Source organism: Vipera berus, assembly GCF_964194415.1.
Source record: "Vipera berus genome assembly, chromosome: 1".
In the NCBI taxonomy this organism is placed as follows: Eukaryota; Metazoa; Chordata; class Lepidosauria; order Squamata; family Viperidae; genus Vipera; species Vipera berus.
The window spans coordinates 261,411,458-261,436,119 of record NC_138202.1 but is presented as its reverse complement, the minus strand read 5'-3'; the positions used below and the strand labels follow the sequence as shown (position 1 = coordinate 261,436,119).

The following is a 24,662-nucleotide window of genomic DNA, read 5'->3' as shown; positions in this document are numbered from 1 at the left end:
TTGTTAGGTGGCAGATGATAGGTATGATTACCTAAGTGTTCTGCATCACATTCTGCATTTTAAAGGATAATGGAATTAAACAGCAAAATTACCTGAAAACATCCCTTTTCAAAGGAATTAAAGATCATGTATCTTAGTGTAGTTGTTTTATAATATAAAGTGCTGGTAAAGTAATGTTAACATCTTTAGTGAGGATTATATAACATTTTGCTATTTAACTCTTCAAATTAAATCCACAGTAACTTTCCATAGATATGGGATTCCCAGTCCACATCAATTCTTTTTACTTAAATGAACAAATTCATATTTGTGTTTTATAGATTGATTGGTAAAATCAGCTCATTTTCTCATTTTACTAACAGAAAAAATGAAAACTGAACAGCAAGAAAGGATGGGGAAAAAAGTTGTCACAAAAGGTATTTCTTTAGTCTTTAATAATATTCAGAAGTGAACTTCTTTAATTTCTTTAATCATATAGCAGGGACAGGAATGCAGAGGCCAAATCACCCCAGGAGGTTATTAATAAACTAATGATAAAGCCAGTAAGATTTAAACATTAATATGAATCACATTAGATGTGGAATTCAACTCTCCAAATTCTCAGCAGTAATTGGAAAATTCCGTGAGTTGAAGTTTATATATCTGGATATGGCCAAGTTGTAAAATCCTTGTCTAAACATTACTTTATTCTTCTATTGTGCAGAATTTAAATCTTAAGATTAATTGTTGTTAAACGTTAAGACATCTAAGAATTGTTTGGATGTGTTATTATTTTGCTATTGTCACACTATTGTTTTACTCAGAAAACTAGAGAAACAATAATTTCATTAAGTACAAGTGTGTCCAAATGCAAGTAAAAAAACTAGGCATTATTCTTTTGAAATTACTTTTTAAAAATCTGTAGGTATTTGAACCAAGAATTAGGTCCGGTTTAAACAGTGCACTTAAAACAGTTTTCTGCACTTTTATGTTTTCCACTGATAGTTAATAATGACACTGTGGTCTTTTAAAACTTCATAAGCAGTACTGAAGATATTTTTAATGCCATATGGCAGGGATTTGTGAACCTAAAACATTTATGTTGCATGCAGATAAAAAGAGCATCCAAGTTGAAGAAAAGATAAAAAAAGATGTGAAAGGAAAAAAACCCGAGGCCAAGGCACCTGAAAGACTAAAGACCAAGGAAATCAAAGCAGCGGAAGTGACATCACCAAAAGCCAAGGGAAAAAAGGAGACTGCCCTGGCAGTCAGAGAAAAAATTGATCATAAAGGTAAAAAATATCAGGAGGAGGTCACCAATGAATGCTGAAGTTCAGGAAGGAATTCAGATTCCCCTTTTTAGAAAGAATTCATAATTATGAGGGGGGAAAGCAGTTCTTCCTCTTGAATCCACCAATGTCTTCTTTTAACTAATAATTCTTTTAGGAACAAATTTCACTACAAAAGCATTTCCAGCATAGGAACAAAGATGTGAAACCTTTTGACTATTAGCCTCCATCTAGAGAATGCTTCACATTCTTAAATCTAAGAAGAGAATTTGTCAGGAATTGGAATGAGAAAGGGACAGAGGTAGGCAGAATTTGGAGAACATAGATTTGGAGATCTATGCAATTTATATCTCTTTCTAAAATACATGCACTGAATGAGCAAAATGGAGGCATGAGGAGGATTGACCTCTCTGAATGCCTTTGACAACATCAGCCAGCCAGCCATTTTGCTGGCTCTTCTGTGAGATGTATGTTTCTGGAATGTATATTTCTTTTTTCTAGTCCATCCATCTGTCCCTTATGTACCATTCTCAGATGGGTTAAAACAGGGGTCCCCAACTCTCAGGCCACAGACTACTAACAGGCCTTGAGCCAATCGGAACCGGGCTGTGGAAGTGGTGGGCAAGTGTTTGTCCATACATTCCCTCTTGCGTGAGCAGTGGGTGAGCGCATATGCTCCATTTGTGCTGCTTGTGCAGAACCATCCCCCCCCGGTCTACATAGGTGCAAAGGTTGGGGAATTCTGGTTTAAAAGACTCATATATTACAAGGGGATAAAATCTGAAATCTAACAACAAAGACTTAAGTAACTCTGTTTCACTCTGGTGCCAATCTCCAGGAGGAATCCCAGAGGGTAAGAGTTATTATGGATTCTAAAAATCTATCTAGCTCATTCAAAAAAACACCACAGTAGCCAGCTGAATGCTAGGTAGGACACAACTCCTAGTTACCGACTGTGGACTCAACCTGGACTTCTTTCCTTCTCTCTTAGATGGATAGCTTTTCTTGTCCACTTCCACCCAGCACATTCCATTATTTTTCTCATTGCTTTCTTTTCCAAGTGATTTAGCTCTTGCTTGTGGTTCCAGCCAACCACTCTCTTTTTAAAAATATTCCAATTTACAGCCTTTAATGTTCATTTCCTCATCTTTGTCGTCAGCCAACCAGCTTTTGGTGAGCAACATGGAGGGTCAGTCCTAAATGAGCTGTTTTCAACTTCACTTGAATTTCCCTGCCTTTTGGAATTCCATTCCGCATTATGTTTTTTCCCTTCTCCTTCTTCAAATGTTGTACTTCTCCCAAGCCTGCTGATGCTTTTCTTTTAAGCACAGATGGTGGCATTTTGGAAACATCAGGATTCACATGGGGAGATGGTAGACAATACAGATATTACTAGCCTTTTGGATATATCTTTTTAATGACTTACAGAATTTTGAAAATTTCATACAAATCTTCCGTTTGAGCTGCTTAAGATTTTTGTAGGCTTTCCCTTCCTTTTTTTTCTTTTTAGAGAAAGAGAGAGAGAGAGAGGGAAATGAAAATCTTCCTGTTCATCTCCATGCTGTGCAAAAATACTATATTTTTAAATCTATTTATGGTTAGGTCCCATAATATGAGTTATTTCTTAGAAATTATTAGGATTATCTCTTGAGTAAAAAGGTATGCATGTAACTAAAATGACAGCACACTTCAACTCTTTAAACTCTTCCTATTCATTTGAAAGACAGTACAACATTTAAACATATCTAAGTTTGGAATGTTTGTGCATCATCTTTAATCTTCAAGCCCTCTTATATAAATAATTTTTGGGGGAGACGACTAAACTTGTCAAGAATGGGTTTCTCAATTTTTTAAAGTTTTGTCAGGCATGAACAACCAGACCCCATATGTGCAGAACTTGAGCTAACTACTTTATTATATTCTGCCTAAAATACAGGAATCTCCCCAGTGTGGTAGTTCTTTCCTGGGAATAATTAGATAAGAGTCCAAAGAATCCAGGGAGATTCTGGCCTTTTTATGGTTGCATAGTGACTCTAGCCCCATGCTTCAGCCCTCCTCCTTGCCAGGCTGGATACTTCCCCAAAAGTTCAAATAATTTGCCCCCAGATTTATATTAAAATGCTTGGGCATTTTGTTTGGGTTTCTATTACTGCATGCATGTTTCTGCATACCTTTCCTGATATTTGTATTTCTCCAACCAATCTCTCATAATATTATGTGTTTATGTGCATATTTATTCCAATAAACATGTTTTTCTGCTTATTATTACCTAATATACGCATTTTATGTCTTTTTATTTCCTTGTGAATTGTGCTGCCGAATCCAGAAAAATGTTAGTTATCTCCAGCAAGCTTGAAGGGTATGAATATTGTAAATCTGTTTAAAAATTAGATTGAAAAAAATATATGTCCCAATTACTTGCACTATGAATATGGACATTATTCTTTAGCCATAGCATACTAGGAAACAAAATCAAAATTTAGATATTTTTTTTTAAAAAAAACCTTGAACCTTAGCATTACTATTCCTTCATACTCGTTTTTCTGACCTGTTCAATTATTTCTGTCTTTTTGACAGATGTGCTATATAGAAATTGGGAGCACTGGTGGTAAGCTTATATCTAAACAGATTGCTCTCATTACTCTCTGAATGAGCTTTCAGTCTGAGTAACATGTACTGATCTGACAAAGGGCTGATAGGGTTAGGGAAGGAAGATTGTATGAACTTAATATTTCTTCCTTTGGCAGACCAATCCTGAGTGCAGGACTGCCCTACAAGCTGCAACCCATCAGAACAAAAATGGAAATTGGGAGATTTTTGCATTTCCCTGCTATGTCACTTCTGCACAATAACAAGGAGATTTCCCTGCTCTAGATGTAAATAAAAAGAGGAACATTTGGCTCCTAACCCTTTCCCAGACACTTTTCATTCCATTGCTTTAGATTTTGTGTTTCTCTGAATGTTTTTTTTTAAAAAAATCCATTAATTTCTTTAAAATCGGCACTTTATGATAAAATATGGTTAGAAATGTGTGTTTATCAGATAACACAGCTATAAATATTTTATGAGGAAAGTATAAATGCATATATTTAAATATGTGTTAATGTATGCATTTTGGTGGCAAGCTTTAAAAATAGTTTTGGCAGAATGGATACATGAAAGTTTATACGTGAAATAGTGATGAAATATACTGTATTGATTTTTTCCCCCCATCCCTAGTGGTAATCCATCAGATCAATGTCTGATACAAACTACAGTGCAGGTACCATAGTTTTACAGATATAACCAAAGGTCCTGGGTCTGATCTTATCCAGTTTGTATTGGAAGAAAATATTTTATTGATAGCTAGAGTGAGTCTGTAAAACATCAGTGCTTTTTAGCACCATGTCTTTAGCCAATTCCAGTATTCCAGTGAAAGACACATCCCAAAGGTGAACAAAAATTGGTTGGTTTCACTGCTTTCCCTTCATCCTCCCCCACCCCAAAAAAGAAATAGCTCTGAAAATGTAATTCATGGTGTGACATATTGAAAGATAATACAATTGAAATATACCGTGTAAAGTTTTAAAATTGATAACTGATACATGTGTCATAAGCATAAACCAACCCTTTATCGCAATGCACATGAACTTTTCTGATTGGATTTAAAAAAAAAAGCCAGGAGGCAATGTGAATTTTCCAAAGATATCCAGGAAGAGTGAATGGAAACTGCAAAGCAAAGCTAGGTGACATACAAATTATATAACTGTTGCAATTAGTGATATATTTTTTTTAAAAAAAATAATTTTAAGCTATCAGGATTATGTTTGTGATGTGTGAAAGCTGATGTTTTCCCCAAATTCCTTTTCTTTAAAATTCGTTCATCCTGTACTATTGTTCAGTACTGACCTCCATATCCAAACATTGCCTGCCAAGAAGTATGACCTTTCAACCACAGAAATGCTGGGGGGGAAAGGATTACACATCCCCTTCCATACCTATTGATCATAATGCAGAGTGGCCCTTTGTGTGCTTCCAGGGAAGCCAGGAAAATCACAGATTGAAGCAGGGCAACACAACTAATTTAGACTTCAGTGGAACCACAGCTGATGTTTTCGTGCATTCCTCTTCCAGATGAATATCAGAGGTGGCAATTCATAAAGCTGAAAATCCAGTTCTTTCCAGTGGAATTAGTAGAAAAGCATTGCTAATGGAAATGGTCTGTGAAGAGCTCAGAAAAGCAAACTTGAACTAAATTCTTCAGCAAGAGCCCAACATTTTCCATCTGTTGAATGTAGTAGCTTTTATTTTGTAGCAGCTGCAGATAAATTAAAAATAAACATAATATATTTTATTTAATTAAATAAGAAAATAAATTAGAATCAATAAATCATTTTCTGCTGCACAGATTTATCATGCAGTTAATTTTGTTCTGCCTCCAAATGTTTTAATTTTAAATGGTCTGCAGAACTCTATTTATAATTGGATCATAAATGCCGCCCAAAGGAAAGGGAAGATGTTTATTTTTGTGGAGCACTAAACAAAAATTATGCTGAAATGACCACTACAACTTCTACTGACCGTCCAATGGCCATTGCTATTTTCAAAATTGTCACATAGCCCTGCTCATGACTAGAGTCAAGAACTTAGAACTGGAGCCAAGAACTTGGCTCTAGTAAAACAAAAACAAATTATATCTGAAATCTGAGGGTAGTAAATAGAGAAGTTGTCTTTCTGTACAAATACTCTGTACCAAATGCAAATTTATCTTCTGAATGCAAATTATTTATAGGACTCTTATAACCATAGGAGTGAATTCTTCTGGATTCTATGGACTTATGCGTGTATGATTACGTTGCATCAATTTGTTTGTGGATGTCCATTTTGTACATGCCAATTGATCTTGGGTTGGGGTTTTTTTGGTTAAATGTGCTTTCTAAAATGAAGATGAGAACCAGTTTGGTGTAGTGGGTAAGGCATCAGGCTAGAAACTGGGAGACTCTGAGTTCTAGCTGCCTTAGATGGGAAGCCAGCTGGATAACTTTGGGCTAGTCTTTCTCAGCCCTAGGAAGACAGCAAAAGCAAGCCACTTCTGAAATCTTGCCAAGAAAACTGCAGGGAAATATTCAGGTGGTTGTTGAGAGTCAGCAAAGGAGAAGAAGGAGGGAGAAGAGGGAAGAGCAGAAGCAAGAGGAGCAGGAGGAGCAAAAACAGGAGAAGCAGCAGAAACAGAAATAGCAGAAGAAACAGAAGAAGAAGAAGAAGAAGAAGAAGAAGAAGAAGAAGAAGAAGAAGGAGGAGGAGGAGGAGGAGGAGGAGGAGGAGGAGGAGGAGGAGGAGGAGCTTAGCATGATGCTTGATTCACTGGCTTTCAAATTTATATGCTGTTTTTTTATTGAAATGATTGCATGTATGGTTCTGCTTAGTAAGCATCCTCTGAAGTGCCATTAAGACAATTGTTACATAAAACTATAAGCTATATTTAACACTTCCTTTTACATTTTAGCCTTCATATAACTTTCTCACTGATTAATTGATAAATTGCATAAATTTGCTCAAGGTCTAATTGATTATTTATATTCACTTGTCCATGCTGATTTTTTTAAAAAAATATTTATTATTTTAATGGGAATTATAGTACTATAACAGAAAATGCCTATAGCATTAAAGTAGGAATTTGTTTTTATCTATTTTCAAAGACAAATATTGAACAGAAAATATTTGATTTTCGATTAAAATATCCATAATTATTTAAAGTAGTTTAAATCAGTCTTGAAATAAAAGTGGAGACTAACAAGTAGATGCTATTGTCCTATAAATAAATGCCAGAAACATTTGGACTTGTTTAGGAATGGGCCATTTCACGTTGCTAGACTCAGATGCTCAGCTTTTATCTCCATTGGCCATGACAGGGCTATTGGGAGTAGTGGTTCAGTCATCTCTTAAAGGCCCCACATTGTCCATCCCTTAGTTAGCTTAACTGTCCATACGGGAAGCATCTAGATTACTCACATGCAATTCCCTTGGTTAGAAAAAAGAATGAGTTTCACAGTTTTTCAAACTGGCATTCTGTACATGATCTGGGATTGCAAATCCCAGCTATTATGGCCTTTTGTCCTGCTGATGAATAAGTCTATGAATTTCAGTCCCAGCCCTTGTGGAGGGTGACTAATTTGGGAAGGTGGAGGTAGGGAAAAGAAGTGGTGATTTGGTCCTCAAAACTTACACATGATTTAGAGTACCAGCCATTGGAAACACCATCTTTGTGCAGAAAGCCTGAAGGAATTTTCTGTGGAAAACTCTTTAAAGAAATACAGAAACACCAGTGCTATCATTTGTTTCACGATTGGTTAATTTAAGCAAGAAATGAAAAAGCTATTAAGAGTTTCAGTGCAGTACTGAACTCTTTTTTTAAAATCTTCATTAAAAAACAATCTAATTATGTCTTATTGCTCTTTTTTCCCTTCTATTCTGCCAGATCAATTTGCATTCTGTCGCTATATGATTGACATGTTTGCACACGGGAATTTGTACACAGGTACTTGAAATGAATATTGTCAATGAAATGTTTGGTTTTTCTCAGAGCTTCTACTATTTTGTGCTCTTCAAATATCTCTCTGTGTGTTTTTGTTTGTGTGTAGTTAAACATGGAAAAGAGAGTGCACAGGTTAAATAAAGTACATTAATGAATGGCTTGACCCATTAAAGCTTCTAATATATTTTTTTTTGCAGTTGCATGCATTTAAGTTAATGGCAATATAAAAAGATGAAATCAGTGGAGATTTAATAAAGAATGAAGATGCTTTCTTTAGCAGATGGCATACTGATTGTTTGCATGATGCATTTATGCCATATAAAAGATAAAATATTTACTTGAAGTGTTTTGTTTGTATTTTCTTAAGATAGTAGAAAACATCAAAAGACTGATCAAACAAATCAAAAGCAGGGTCATATCTTATGAAAATATTTTGAGCCAGTTGGGGGGTTTAGGATAGAAAAAAGTGATTACTGTATGCGGAAGGGGAATTATACTGGCATATAACAAAAAAAAAAGAGTCCCAGACCATAGATAAAATCTCCTTTCTGTAAAGTTTGCTAAAGCTTTCTGACCATAACTGATGATAATTAACAGCATTATGTCATCAATTTTGAGATGGATAACAGGTGAAAAAATGTATTCCAAGTCAAAAAGTATGAATATAACATTTTTCAAAAATCCAAAACAAACATCCAAATATTTTCCCCCAAACCCAGTTACTCCCATCTACTTTGCAGCTCTGAAGCTTGTGGCATGTGATAATAAGGACATGATTGTTTCTGGGGGGGGGGGGAAAGTATGATGACTTGCTAAAATATTTTAGGAAACTAATATAGTCAAGAAAAAAATGAATTAATTTAAAGAGTGTGAAACTTAAAAGACATTCAAATCCTTCATCTAATGTAATGATTAGATAGACTGCCTTTGGATCATGAATAACAGCTCATTTTTTCCACTGATCTTGATGAGATTCAAGGTTCTTCAGCTTTTAGGGAAAGGGATATAATTATCAATGTCACTTGTCTCGTGTTCATTGACAAAATTAAAATACATTGTTTTGCTCATGTAGGATGTACATCCACTTTGTGTTCTGATATGGCATCTCCTTCCATATCTTTCCCAGCATGCCATTTTCAAACAAGCAGAAATGAATGTTTTGCAAAGATGCAAAGAAAAACATCCTTAAGAATGTGGTTCTTATCCCAACTAAGATAAAGTAAAAGGACTTAAGCAAACTCCAATCTACTTTTGAGATATTCCAACAGTTCCCACAAACATTTGCCAAATTAGGTAGGGCTAATAAGGGTTGAAGAATGCTAGAGGGCACCAGTTTATTTAACTCCAGTATAAATAAAGGGCCTATTGACATAATCATTTACATGGTTCAGGTGGGAGGGATATGCATGCTTTATAAAGACAAAAATTGAGAAAATTGACCAAGCAATTAATCCTGAGGTGATTACAGTTACCTAATTCCCACGGTCAACTAACTGTATGGATCTGAGGGTTATTGAGGCAAAGGCCTAAAAATGAAAATGTAACCTTATAGAATCATAAAGTTGGAAGGGACTGCAATGGTCATATGGTTCAATCTCTTGCCTTTCTATATCCTTTGTGGCTATTTTGGTCTTTATCTTACCTAACTTCTAATTGGTTTGAAAAAAGGGACAGAAATGGGAAGGAATAGTTCCTTTTAACCTTGTCAGTAGCACCACCACCATCAGTCATTGTGCCACCACAACTGAGAAGGAAAAAAAAAACACCAGGAAGTGGGCAGTTAGGTAATATCATCCTGGCCTTTTTTGCAGTAGCTGTATCCTACTGCATAGTAATCTTGAATAGTGTGCTGTGTGTTGCTGCTGCACAAAGTTGGGGTAATTGGCTCAGTATTGCTTACATTTCAAAAGCAAGTGAATGTGCTTTGGTAGAGTTCATTCACTAGAGTCCAAAAGGTAAATGATAACAATAGATCACAGTGAATGAAAATGTTTTTCATGGCTTTTATAGAATCTCACATACTGCTATGTACACATTTTAGGTTACTCCTTAGAATTCTTGTGAGCTCTAACTGCAGAATATATATTCCTGTTTTTGCATTCAGCAAATATAATTTCATTTAATGATGGCTAGTTATGTGTGGAAAATTCTTTCCTCTGTACTTCTATATGCAAGAGGTTTTCTAATATGCACAATACTGTGCAGAACTGAGGAAAAAGGATACATACGTTTTACAGTGATACTTCACCTTCTAGAGATAAATCTGGGGAATCTGTAAACTTGATGATGTTCTTAAACAATAACTTCATTAATTCTTGACCATTGCTTGAGGATTCATTTCATCTTCAAGATATTTATGCTTATTTTAGGAAAAGTTTTAATTTCCTAGTGATAGAAAATTCATTTTAACTTGTCTGTTGATCTTCTGATCAGTAAGTCTCCATCTTGTTGCCAGTGGGTCAGGGCGTCAAACTGTTGAACTTGCAGAAAAATAACCAGAGGCTGTTTTGTCCAACATGGAAAAAAAATATGTATATCATGTTTCTCATTAAGGAACCACTTGGTTCCTCATGTTCATCATATGCCCTTGACTCTTACTTCAATCAGTCAATGTTTAGCAAGCATAAAATGAAAACTGGATGCTACCACTGTTTTTTTTCTGAATAACAATAATAATATTTTCAATACAGTGTTATTCCATACATATATCCAAACAAGAACTAATTTGAAATGCAAAGATCCACAAACAGGTTTCTCAATGCAAGACAATTCTATCCAAAAACACAGAGATGAATCAGATGTTCATTCTGTAGCCTTCGTTAGCTTGGATGAGATGTAAGCCCAGGAAAATTTACTACTATCACTTGTGTCTGCTAGTAGCCACCCATTAAGTTACTTCAAATGTTTTCCATATTTAGCCCATTCTCCTGCAATCTATATAAAGTTTAATATACAAAAATAAATGAAGGCTAGAGAGAAGTTCCCTGAAGATGGGCTCCAGCACAAGTCTGAAAACATGGAAGACAAAGCCTTGGTCCCAGTGACTGACCCAGATTGGATTCTGCAACATTATCCTGGGACACATATATTCACCTTCATTTGCAAAAAAATGAATATTTATCTTCTGAGATTGCAACTTTTCAACTTTCCTACACATAGATCTTCTCTGACACTTTGATCTAGACTAGACTGCAATCCTATTTATTCCCACTGAAGAGTAAGTTTAATAGAGCTTATTCCAAGGTAAATTAATCTAATATTTCAGCCATTATTGATTCAGTTAAAACAAGTATTCTGAGTTTCTTGTAAAAAGCTCAAGAAGACTACTGGCTTTTATAGTTGAAATATATAGGAAAGGAAGTGTCATAGATCAGAGTTCCCAACCCTTCCTGGCTTTGTGGACCCGCGGGGATGGGTGGGAGAGGAGATGGTTCTGCATGAGCAGCGGGCAAGCACGTATGCAGCTTCATTTGCTGAGCAGCAGGCATGCATGCCCACCGCTCACACAAATGGAGGGTGAATGTGTGTGCACACCTGCTGCTCATGCAAGTGGGAATGCAGATGTATCTACGTGCTTACCTACCATTTCCATGGCACGGTTCTGAATGGCTCAAGGCCCAGTAATGAGGCATGGTCCGGGGATTGGGGACCTTGTCATAGATGATATATTAAATGACATTCAGTAATGAAATTAGCAGATAACTTTGGACTATTTACATCAGGGGTGTCCAACTGGCAGATGTGTCATGCACAGGCCACACCTACCCCAGCTCCACAAAGGCAAAAAACATCGGGATACGTCATGATACGTCACGTGATGTGATTGAGTTTGACACCCGTGATTTACACTTTCACAGCTTAACATAGATCACACAGTTGTTGTGAAGATAAAGGGGGACTCTATCTTGAGTTCCCAGACCAAAAACATACCAGTGAAATACCCTTTGGCTTCAGTCTGCACAGCATGTGACTTAGAGCCAAAAATTATGCTTTACACTGTCCAAGAAACACCTAAACTATCTAATTAGAATCCTTTACAATGAAAAACAGTAAAAATCGTATTCAGTAGGTGCATAACTTCTGTCAGATCAAGATTCTCACCCCTAAAGTCAATGTGGCCAAAGTCTGGAGACAGGGTTTCAGAAGTTTCAATGAATAAAACAAATTCCTTCTTTAAAAAATGACCTTTTTTAAAAAGAGAGAGAGAGAGAGAGAGAGAGAGAGAGAGAGAGGGAGAGAGAGAGAGACCCCATCCAATACATGGGGCCTGTGGTTGATGGCTAGTTGCTCCCAGGATGCTGTTTTAACACCCATGATGTATATATTTAATTATCAGATTTGTAAAAATTTTATTTGTGGCATAAAATAACCAACAAATAAATATTATAGAAAAGCCAATTAAAATTATTAAATATAAATTAAAACCAGGTGACAAAAGGGATTACAGGGTCATAAAAAAAGAGTTAAGAGTTTTTTCAAAATAGTTCACATGATGCAGCAGTTGGGGATGCAGTTCCAAAAATAATTTCCTTCTTAGCAAACTAGAACTGCATGATGCCTCTCCTGGCAGATCAGATGGAACAGGTAGTCAGAGAGAGGTGGTTCTCAGATAACCTGGCTCCATGCCATGTAGGACTTTAAAGGATAAACCCAGCACCTTAAATGGTTATCTGGAAACAAACTGGTAACCAGTGCAGCTCACGAGCAGAGGTATAATGTGTGCCCTTTTTCAGGGACACATATCACTACCCATGTTACTGCATTTTGCACTAGGCAGTCCCATGTAGAATGCATTACAGGAATCCATTTGGGAGGTGACCACGGTATGAATAATTGTGAGCAAAGCCCACACAGTTCAGGATCAGGTACAACTAGCACATAACACAAAGTTACACAAAGGGAAGAGAAATTCAAAACGAATGAAGAAATTAAATGATTTGGCAACGTTATGTAGAAAAGAGCTGAAATGCATTTACAGATAGGAACAAATGAGACTAAGCGTAACTAAAATGGAAACACTCTCCTTCTGCTACTTAACTATATGCCTTCCTTTAATTATGCACCATGCTTTAATTATGCGTCTGTGGGGAATTTTAAAAAATTCTAAGTATGGAGGGAGCAATATTCATTAAGACCACAGTACACGGGGAGGGAAAGTTTAATTGTAACAAAATTGCCCACATGCTGTAATTAGCAATAGGGAAACAAGTTCTCACTAGTGTCACTGAGAGCCTTTTCTAGTTTTAATTTTTGTGTTTGGAATAGTTTTTATCAGGATAATGACAGTAGAAGAAGGATTACATTTCTCCTCCCCTTCTCCAATTTTTTTTTAATTTCCTGAATTGCTTGAAAGACACTGAATTAACTTAATCACTGTTGCTCAGCCTATTCTACCTAGGATATTGCTGTGAAGATAAAATATAGCTGATGTTATCCATGGAGGAAAGACAGGATATGTATTGCTAATTGCACATCAATAATGAGGGATAACAAGGAAATGATTTGCTTTGCAATTTAATGCAATGTTATTGAATTCTGCCCCTTTGAACCATTATGTGAAATGTGTTCATATTTTGGTATTCATTTCCCTGAATTGTGTTATGCTTTTCCCAAAAAAAGGTTATGTACAAGAATCTTCATGCATCTGCTATGGCAGACAATCCACCCTTAATAATCAAATGTCATTCAATATTGATGGCAAAAATTATCTCTATTAGATATCATAGTTTGCTTTATGAACAATTGTGCATAAAACTGCATATGGGACAATGAATCCAATGAAAGTGCACACAAATCTTCAGAGTATTTTTTAAAGTTCCAAACGTATGTTTAGCTAGCATTAAGAATGGGCAAAGGAGCAACAGGAGGAAGAATACTTCTGCAGAAAATGGTTTGAAAAGATCAAATTGTGAATTGAAGGAATCCATGAATAGGCCAAATCAACTGAACTATGTTTTTGCTACAGTCTAAAATATTAATATAATCCTTTAAATATAAAGGTATAATCCTACTTCAGTTAGACACAACAGCTAATATCCATTTAAACACCTTTATGTAGATCAGGGGTGTCAAACTCAATTTCATTGAGGGCCGCATCAGCATTGCGGTTGCCCTCAAGGGGCCAGGTGGGTATGGCCAGGGTGGGCGTGGCCCACTGGGTGGGCGTGGCTAGAGTGCATATGGCCTACTGGGTGGGCGTGGCCAGCTCTACATCATTCGCATCAAGGGTGCCTATGGGGGCCTGGGCAGGAGTGGGACAGATCTGAGGGTCTCTGGCAGAAGGAGGGTCTCTGGGCCAGGGCCAAGGCAATGGGGGCCGTTCCCTCACTGTTTCCAGGATGGCTTCGCAGGCCACATGAAACCACTTTGCGGGCCGGATCCGGCCCCCGGGCCTTGGGTTTGACATGCCTGACGTAGATGGTTTGGTCTGAATGCAGTGTGTATCTGCCGAGCCTATATTTTGCATACTAAAAACAACAATAACCACCATGGCCACTACATTGCAAAGAATTATAGAAACCAAGATTATAAAAAAGCCTAGCCTGAGAACTTGAAGAGTTATAGCCACTTAAAATATTAAATAGGTATGCTGTTTTTAAAAAAATAACATCCCCTTCAAATCAAGCTCATCTTCATAGACATGTTCATATACTTGTCCTGGATGGATTTTTAGCTTCCAAGCTCCAGGAATTCCTGGTGATCTAAGTCCAACCTGCTTATCTTCTGAACGAGAAAAACCAGATCAGCAAGGTGCCTAGCCTAACACAATAGTATAAAGTCCTTCTATGCACTATGATCTTGAGCTTTATGATCTCAAGAATACTTACTCTTCTAAATCAAGTCATTTTGTAATTACAGAAAATACCATTAACAGCCATAGAATTTGCCTCAAAGAGGTTTCTTGGGAGATCATGCTTTTCTTTTTTAAAAATAAGTTAGGTAACATACACTAAATATTTTGATGGTAATGTTTTAATCACATGAGTGACAGATAGATTTTTAAATTACGATCATTCCTCTTGTATGTATTTGTTTATATATATGCGAGTTTATGCAAGCTTCTATTAATATTAACCCTCTGTCAAAAATAACTATACTATACTGATAGTAAGAGTGGGAGAACTTCCTATTATCTTTCTCTGATCAATAGCTAATCTATTAGATTTTATAAGCATGTAAATGATTAATTGCACTGGTGCTTATTATTGCTCACTAGACATATTATAGTCTCCTCACGGGACAACCTGACCTCATGGTATCCTGTAGTGTGAAAGATATCAGCCAGAATATTTTCATTAAGCATTTTGATTGCAAACTGTGTGTAGCACTCTGTTGCAATTGGAACTGTATCTAATCCCCTGCTTCCAAAGATAGCTGTAATAATGGGATCTCATCATTCATGAGAAATCTACTTTTAAGCCAGCAGTGTTCACAGCAAACCAAGATGATGCCAAAATGATGCCTGTGATTTTATTAGACAAAGACTTCCACTGTATCCTGATAGGTGATACAAGTATGTAATTCACAGCATTTATGTGATGATCTCCTTATGCATATATTGTCATTTGTTGCCCCTATTCCTCAAGGTTCCCTACAAACTAATAAGAAAGATATAGTTGAGTGAAAAGCTAGACTTAGAAGTTTTGGCAGACAGCTGGATCATTATTTGAATTTACACAACCCTTGAGGTTGTTAGCTTTTTCATTTTACAATGCATGTTCTTCACAGAGAGAATTAATTAATATGTTCAGGACAATTTTTTACAGTGAGATCATTATTTCCAATGCCCAGTTTCCTAATAAAACAGACCAAGTTACTGGTCTTTTCTTTTTCCTGCTGTTTTTCATGGTAGCAAAAGCTGCCTTATTTCTGTAATGTTATGTGTATTTATTGTACACACTCATTCTCAAATCACTCTGGGAAAAGTATCTGCAAACATGAATTAGTCCTATTATGTTATAATTGCAAATAGTCGTAACCAGGTCTTTTATTTGACTTACACCAGGCCTTAACTTTATGTATCTTTACCCTGATTGTCTTCTTAACTCACTTTTCCTTCCATTAGTAGATTGGTTTAGGTTAACCATGGGAATTTTCTTTGTCTTCTTGTCTTTATTGGTTTTCTTGTAATCATGGTTTGCCGACTTATACATCTTTACACCTAGCTATTCTTCTATCCTGATTATATTATGGCTCCTTGAGATTTCCATCACTTTCTTAAGCTGTTTGTTCAAGACTAAATTTCCCTTCACTCCTTCAAAAGTTTTATTCTCATTAAGTTCTGTATACACTGGCACTATCAACCTCCACCTATCTATCAGGTGTGAAGTAATGTTGTTTATAATCCCCTTTCTCCCAAACCTAGTTACCTAACACATTTAAATATCTCGAATCTTGTGGGTTCTGACTAAGGCTTCCTGTAGGATATTTTAGAGAACTGCTTAGCCCCTAAATTCTTATTTGTCCCCAAAAGGAGAAAATAGTAGAGAGATTATTAAAGAAGTTGTAATTGGGATGCTAATTTGGCTTTTTAAATATATTTGTGCTTAAATGGAAAGTTATTGTGTTGTGTTGTACCAAAATGGTACAAATGGTGCAAAATGATCCTTTGGACTGGGATCTGCCATGTGGATTGTGAAATTCCTTGCAGTCTAGATGCTGTTCCAGTCTGGAGCCTTCAGTCAAAAATGACATGATGACATAAAAGGAAGAATAACATGTCTTTTTAACTTTGTCCTGTGGTTGGTTAAGCAAGCTCTGGAGACTATAGAATGATAATGCTGAAAATAAAAAACTCAACAAAAAGATTAGTATTATTGTCCCAGATCAGTGTCCTTCACAGAAAATGCTCTCATTTGCTATTGACTAATATGCTGTAATTTACAAAGTTAGAGTCCTGGGAAAACTTTTAAGATGGCTTGTCTTATGTTTTAAGCATTCAAAGCAAATGAGACAGGAAAAGAATGTTATTTAAAATTATGTAGTGATCAGGTGGTGGAAAATATGAGTTATACAAAGAAATGAATGTTAAATTGCTTCCTAAGAAAATGTGCTGTTTCCTGAAAAACAATTCAGCCTGTTTTTACAAAAATGTCTGGAACAGTTTTGAATTTATTTGGTGCATTATGCTTTCTTAATATGTAATGTATAAATGAATCACATTATTTTTTCTGGTAAAACTTTGCAAACATACAACATGCAAAGCATCTGCAGACATAAACACAAGATGCAAATACATGTACATGTACATGCCCTGCTCCTGTCTTTGTTTCCTTTTTGGAGACAGGAAGAGCATGCTGAAATCCACTTGCAATTTCTTAACCAATTCTCACAATTCTTCAGTCACTTGTTTCTACCCAGACCTGTTCCAGACATTTGGGTAGCATTTCCAGAGCAGAGCTGAATGGATTCAATTTGCTGCAAGTGAGAGAGGCAAAGTTACCCATTACAATGCAACATCTGAAATCTGAACTATCATAATAGAGTTGGATAGATACTGATACTCAAGATTTTAATTTCAGACTAAGCCCAATCCTCTCCTAGTTATAAGGGGCATGCGGAGAAAAAAGTATGAAGTTTACTGAGCTGCAATGTTTGAAATGTACAGTTCTTACATTTTGATATGCTGTGGTACTCTTATTCAGGCCTTCCTGGGGAAATGGGCTTATAACTAACCCATCGGCCCTTTCTCCATATTTCTGTTGGTCAGAAGGTTTGGTCATCAAATACTGGAGGGAGAGAAAAAGGTAAGCAAGATAGATTTCAGGCTGTGGGTTGTTTGTGGCATCATTGCTTAAGTCCAATAGAAGTTGGATACCTTGTGCAAATACTCAAAAATTGCCCAGGTTACCATTGCTCAATTCTATGGAACAGACTGGTTGACCAGATGCTCTGAACTTCTGATATCAATTTCATGCTAGAAGAGGAGGGTTTGTGATAGCTATCTACAGGATGGGCTTCAGGATTTTTTACAATCTATAGCAATCATTCAGCTTGGAAATCTCTTGGTGTTGCTCTTCTCCTGAACTGAAACTGGAAAGCCTTGAAGTCCTCTCATATTGAAGAGGTGACTTCAAACTAGCTGTGGGTTGAGTCCCACCCCCTCCCATGGTTATGGACTCTTTGATTTAGTCATCCTTCCATGGATTCTGGGATTTTGCACAGCCCATGCTGGTGGTGCCCAGGCTGTGAATCCTCTTAGATGAAATATGGAGAATATACAGCTCAGCCTTCTCCCACAGTGCTCACCGAAGAAGTTCCTGTCAGCCTTCTTTTATACTGCAGGCTCTGTGAGAGAAAACCAAGGGAGTCACTGAAGCAAAGCCACATAGCCACATCATTTAGCTCTTGAAAGGGACCAGACCAGGCAAGCTTCACTAAACAGCTTCAAGGGACTGTTTGGTTCAAAGCCTTGTCAAACTGAAGCACGTTGAAATTCCTTTCAGGATGAAAATGTACCAGAATGACCTCATCCATCTTCAGCCAGAAATTGCATCATATATTTCATAACTTATATTTCCCTTAAAAACTGAGATTTTAAATTCCCACTTGAGAGTGGGCATGCGGCCTGGGCAAGGTGTTCAAAGTTGAAATGTAGATGAAAACTGTATTGCCGTTTGTTTGTCAATGTAAATATATTGCAAATTTGTCAAGGTAAAAGTTTCTTAAATGCATGTAATAAAGTGGCTTAATATGACAGGCACACATTTTTATGAATGCATTTCGAGTGTATTATCTCAAAACTTCAAAGCTTTGGCTGTCATAATCCTGACTTATATTACTAATCATTTTTTGCATTCACACCTGCTTTCGAAATGTATGGAAATTAGAAGAAATAAGTTATAACAAAGTATTTTATTATATATATTTTATTAGAGTGAAAGAGGAAAACATAGGGTTCATGTTCAAAAGAGGAATTAGCAGGTGCAGAGGACATTTATTGCTAAGCTGATTGCTAACATGTTCCATATGTAATGGAGAGGAAAAACATTTTAGTTTGTATTACTCTACTAGAGTGAATGAAGGTTTTCCTAACCAAATTAAACCTGATTTTGCCCTTGATCCTGGAGAAACAATTCCCTTTAGCATTGGTTATGAGTCCAGTGAAATTGCCTATGCTATCCACCTTCTAGAATGGTTCACCTGGGGCTATGGTCACTTGAAGAAAATACCTGTGGACAAAACCCAAAATGTGGACAGTAGCAATTCTACCTCTTCCCTTTCTTCATAAAATGACAATCTCTTTCATTCAAAAGTACGTCATCTGCTCATGCTTTCATGCTGACATTTCTACAAAGGCTTGGTAATATGTCACACAAAGTAAAGCAGCTATTAAAGAGTTTACATCTCCACAACCCAGTAGATGTTCATGAATTACAAAAGCACTTCCTATTACAAGGAGAAGGAAAAGGACTCTCAGGCCCTCCTCCTCCATCAATCAAGGGCTATAAATGTGTGATGCTTGATTATATTGATTGTTGTCTTTTTTAACCCTGAATACAAAGTGATTAGCAAATAATTCAGCATTTTTAACTCCTGTGATTTCATGCTCACTAATCTAAAACTTCAGATCAAACTATTTTATTTGTTTTGCCCTCTTTTATTTCTAAAAAAAGGTAAAGGTTCCCCCGCACATGCGTGCTAGGACGTCTCCATGGTCATGTGGCCGGCATGACTAGACGCCAAAGGTGCACGGAACGCTGTTACCTTCCCACCGTAGTGGTCCCTATTTTTCTACTTGCATTTTTACGTGCTTTCAAACTGCTAGGTTGGCAGAAGCTGGGATGAGTAACAGGCGCTCACTCTGTTACGCGGCACTCGGGATTCGACCTGCCAAACTGCCAACCTTCTGATCGACATGCTCAGCGTCCTAACTTAATAATATAGACAAGCAATTCAAAAGAAAGTCCAATCTCCTGAGGGACTGTTTTTTTAAAAAAGTGGTCTCCAAATATACTTCATTATATATTATGTATTATTTGCATATTATTATAATTAATAGCCTTTCACGTCTCTCTTGTGTTCAGGATCGTATTCCCCCCTATTTTTGGAACAGATCCCGGCAATCACAGCTGTTCTTCCAGCTGCTGAAGGTAAGTTCAGTTAATTTCTATAAAGAAACATTCAGAGATTTTTTATACAGAGTATCTTGACCAAAGATTATTCAAACTGATGTGAGTATCATATCCTAGGTCAGGGATGGGGATGGAGATAAAGGAAAGCTTAGCTATAAAATCCGGAGTCTAAATCCAAAATATTGCTCAGGATCAAAACAACACACAATAAGTTGCTAAGTAAGTCCAAAAGTCAAAGCCAGACTACTCCAGATCCATGCTGAGATTCCAGAAAAGAAAGACAAGAGAGAATGAAAATTAGCCACCAAGCTGCAAAAACATGGATATCAGGGAGGTTAGACAGGGTTCAAGATTCCAAGGGAAACCACTCACTGGGTGAGATGCCACTTCCGGAATGTCTCAATTTTGTTTTTGTATAAAATAAAATAAAATGAAAAAATAAAAAAATAAAATAAAATAAAATAAAATAAAATAAAATAAAATAAAATAAAATAAAATAATAAAATAAAATAATAAAATAAAATAAAATAATAGAATAATAAAATAAAATAAAATAAAATAAATAAAATAAAATAAAATAATAAAATAAAATAAATAAAATAAAATAAAATAAAATAAAATAAAATAAAATAAAATAAAATAATAAAATAAAATAATAAAATAAAATAAAATAAAATAAAATAAAATAAAATAAAATAAAATAAATAAAATAAAATAATAATTAAAAATGAGAAATATGCTCCCAGAAAAACGTATTATAACCCTAGCAGGTGTAGAGAGTGGTGGTGGTGGTTGTTTTGGTGCCTGAATCAGCATTGGCTCCTGGGGACTACCTAGACTAATCCCTGCATTTTCCTTGGCAAGATTTTTCAGAAGTGGTTTGCCATTTATTTCTTCCAAAGCCTGAGAGACAGTGGCTGGCTCAATTCTCCTCCAGGTCCAAGGTCACCCAGTTGGCTTCATGCTGAGTAAATTGTGTTCTCCCAATTTCTAGTCTTGTGTCTTAACCACCGAAGCATTCTCATTCTTTCAGGAATATCTAGAAACAGGATGCTAGATTAATTAATTAGTTTCCTTGAAAAATTTCCAAGCAAAACTTTGCTTGGTCACCCAAGAAGCCATAAGTGTGAGGTATTTAGAGATCTAGCATGGTATGATTGAATAGGGTAAGAGTAGAACTACCATGTAGGAAGCAGGATGAGAAGGTAATAGGAAGCAGATCAGGGCTTACCTTAATGAGACTGTAGCACCTGAAGATGATAGTTTTGTCCCAAAGTGAGATGATAGTTTGACTTCCATTTCCTGTAAAATATAAATATGAAAGGTAGAGCTGAATTCACAATTAGTCCCCAAAGGCTTGGTGTTAGGTGTGATCTATTGCTGCCTGCCTTTGATGGATGCATCTCTTTAGCTTATCAAAAAACAAAACAATTTAAGCACTAAATGCTGTTGTGCCACCCTATTTGTCATAATGGTAAATATTCATTGTGTTAAGTTGCAATTAGTGTTTTAAGCTTTAAATGCTCTGATTTAGTTCCTAATTTTTCAGAATTATGAGTTACATATTGCTTCTGCTGATCCTCAAGGAATTTTAACCATTATGGAATTGGCTGTGTATATGTTTTGTTCCAGTGGTGCTATATGTAATTATATTCATAAATTGATGCATGCAGCTGCAGAAATTGAGAAGATGGTATAGCCCCCCCCACAGCTGAATTCATAGAAAAGTCTATGGACCCCATTTTTCCTTAATAGTTGCAATATCAGGAGTTAATGAAATTCATTCAAGGAAAGAAGGAAAGAGAGAAAAAAAACAAAAGACATGTTTAAAGTCTCTGGCATAGTGGTCAGTCAGTGATCTAAATTTCAGAAAGATACAGGGGAAATCTAAATAGGTTTCTGGACATTATTTCTGAAGTATAAAAACCTAAATTGCTTCCACCTCTCCTGTCTGATCTGGCAAGAAGGGCATGCTCTGGATACTATCGATACTAGGGAATGTTGGTTAGCTAGATACAGAAGGCATGGGTTAGAGCCCATCTCTTGGTTATGTGAACGATTATGTTAGATTGTGCCTGGCTGCTATGTGATTTTTTTTACGTTTGTTTTTATATTGTCTGTTTTATATATTTACTGTAAGCATAGAAAAGTAAGATACGACACTATATAAATCAAATAAATAATATTAATTCAGCAAACTGAAGGTAAATTTAGTGTTATATGTAATCGATAAAACACTTTGCATAGGAAAAGCCCTGTGCAAAGATTTACTAAATAACAATTAAAAGGAAGGATAATTGTTTTTCATTGTGATAGTAGTAAAACAGTTTGCTGAAGTGACATATAAAATTATAGGTTAGGTCTAGTCCACCGCATCCACATTAGAATCTAGATATAGAACTATATCTCTGATGTTGGGCTCTTAATCCTAATGCTATCACAGTGCTGTGTTTTCTCCTTATACTTATTTACACAGATTTACACGACTCATTTCTGTGACGCTGTTAGAAGAGGCCTGCAGGCAACTGACAATTTAGAACAGGGATCCATGTGTCAGTGTCATTTCTAATACAGAGAGAAACAAACAAAAATCAATACGAAGACTTCAGATTCTGAAGCAGTTCTATACCAAGCATGAATCCAGAACAGGGAAATAAATATCTTACCCTAATTGATGTCTGATACTGACAATGATATCAATAAAAATGAGTACAGTACAGACTTTCCAAGAAGACTGCTCAGTATGACACAGTATTGAAACCAACGTAGTTAATGTAAACAGTAAAAGCAAACAAATACCATAGTGCCATAAAAGTAATTTCAGAGTTCTGTAATTTAGGACAGAGGTCCCCAACCTTTTGGGTGCCAGGGACCAGTTACGTGGAGAGAGGTTTCTCTGCGGACCGGAGGGGATGTGGTTTTGTGTGCTGCCTGCATCCTGTGGATGGGGCTTTGCTTGTTTGTGTGGACCAGTTGCTGGCATGCCACAGACTGGTACCGGTCCACGGACCAGGGGTTGGGGACCCATGATTTAGGATATATATTATCAGGGAAAAAATAATTCATTAAGAAAATATTTTCCCCCAAACTAAGTACTGATTAATCTTTTGCACGATTATCTGTGCATTTCTAGTGCCTGCCAAACTAACCATGTCCATAAGATGAGAAAAAACCACTTTTGGTTTCATTTCTCTGACATTGCTATTTTTTATTTCTTTTTTCATACTGAATTTCCATATGATGCTGGCTCCAAATCAGTCCATTCCAGTATTTTCTTTGCTGCTTCCATGGTTTTCCCCCCCAGCTTGTGGCAATCTTGTTCCAATCTTTCATAAAATATGATGGCATGTCTGTTATGGCTTATAAGAATGATTCTACCTTTAATTAATTTAGGCTGTCTCTGATTTCTTTTCAGAGTAGCTTGGGGAGAACTGATTGTCCATTTACTCATCCATTTCTATTTCTCTCAGGGAGCACTTTATTTATAGTTTTTCTTCCTATCATAATTCTATTTCATTATTAAAAATATGGAAAAGAAATGAAAATCTAGATGCTTAGCCACTTAGGATGGATGGAATACTTAGGATGGAATACGTAGCCACTTAGGATGGAATACAGAAGCATGCTAATACTATAATGATTACAGTATGACCTGGACCCAGAGATAGCTATTTATTTACACTTTTTAGTATAGTATACCTTCATTACTTGGAAAACCTGGCCTGGAAACTTTTTCAAGGTGAAAATGAATCAGATTTCAGTTCAGTTGTGGGAGTATGGTAGATGACATGTAGAAGTCTCAGGAATTTACTGTTTAAATCTGTAGGACAATATCCATCAATATAAAAAGAAAAGGCATATGAAACAAATTTCCCTTGAGGGACATGGGCAGTAGAGAGATATAAAAAGTTCTGGGAACTTTTTTTTGCATGATTTCATTTGATCCAATGAAGCTTACCCATAAACCATGTTGCTGATTTGTTCACCAATAGGTTCACAATTAAAATAAAATGCCTGGTATACAAATGAATGCATAGGCAGTGGGACTGTATCTGTTGCTAAGCATTTCCACTGCATCCTTGGCATTTTTATTTCATTTTGCATTTGGAATTCACTGTCAATTAACTTTGGAGGACCAAACTTCCATATTATACTTTTAAATCTGAAGGCAGTCTGCTTCTACTTCCTACTACCTTCCTTAATGTGTTATCATATTTTAAATGACTTTAATTATTCTGACCTGTGAAAGATTTTAAGCTCCTCTTTTAGAGAGCAAAGTTCAATGCTCACAGAAGATCCACAACATATTTACATTATTTGAGTGCAAGAATATTAAATGTGCCTTAGCTATCTATTACTCCATCCCAACAGCAAATAAATTATAGGCTGGAAAGGCAATAAACAGCAGAGCAGAAGATTTCAGATACTTAATGAATCTTCTATGCTGTCTCCCAGAATGACCTGCCTGCATCATTATTCCTTAGCTTTCTTAGTCCCAAAGGGTTTGGCTATATCCAATCCAAATGACAGACAAGGTGTTTAAAAACATTAGATTAATTTATACTGTAGTGATTACAGTACCTATTTTTGACTTAGCATTCTTCAGACAAGCCAAACAGATGGGTTCCAGAATAATAATAATAATAAAAAAACAGCTACTCTCAAAATCTCAGATTGATTTTATTTACATTTCCTTGACCTTTGTAAATTGCCTGATTACATCAGTATGGCACAGCTATGCAATGCTGAAGAGAAGAATAGAACCTAAATGAAACACTCATTAAAAAAAGAGTGCTTGAAGAGACC

At 36.1% G+C, this 24,662-nt stretch overlaps 1 protein-coding gene across 31 annotated transcripts in view; it reads left to right on the top strand.

Annotated features, from left to right (window-relative positions):
• Positions 1-24,662, top strand: part of TRDN (triadin) — a 232,431-nt gene that overhangs the window by 71,035 nt on the left and 136,734 nt on the right. For 30 of the 31 annotated variants that reach the window (XM_081313558.1, XM_081313551.1, XM_081313536.1 and 27 more), the window contains 4 exons: positions 363-416; positions 1,092-1,271; positions 7,726-7,785; positions 19,809-19,874. In XM_081313558.1, coding sequence (XP_081169684.1) covers positions 363-416; positions 1,092-1,271; positions 7,726-7,785; positions 19,809-19,874 — 360 coding nt within the window. The remainder of the gene's footprint in view (positions 1-362; positions 417-1,091; positions 1,272-7,725; positions 7,786-19,808; positions 19,875-24,662) is intronic. The other variant, XM_081313557.1, reaches the window with a different exon arrangement.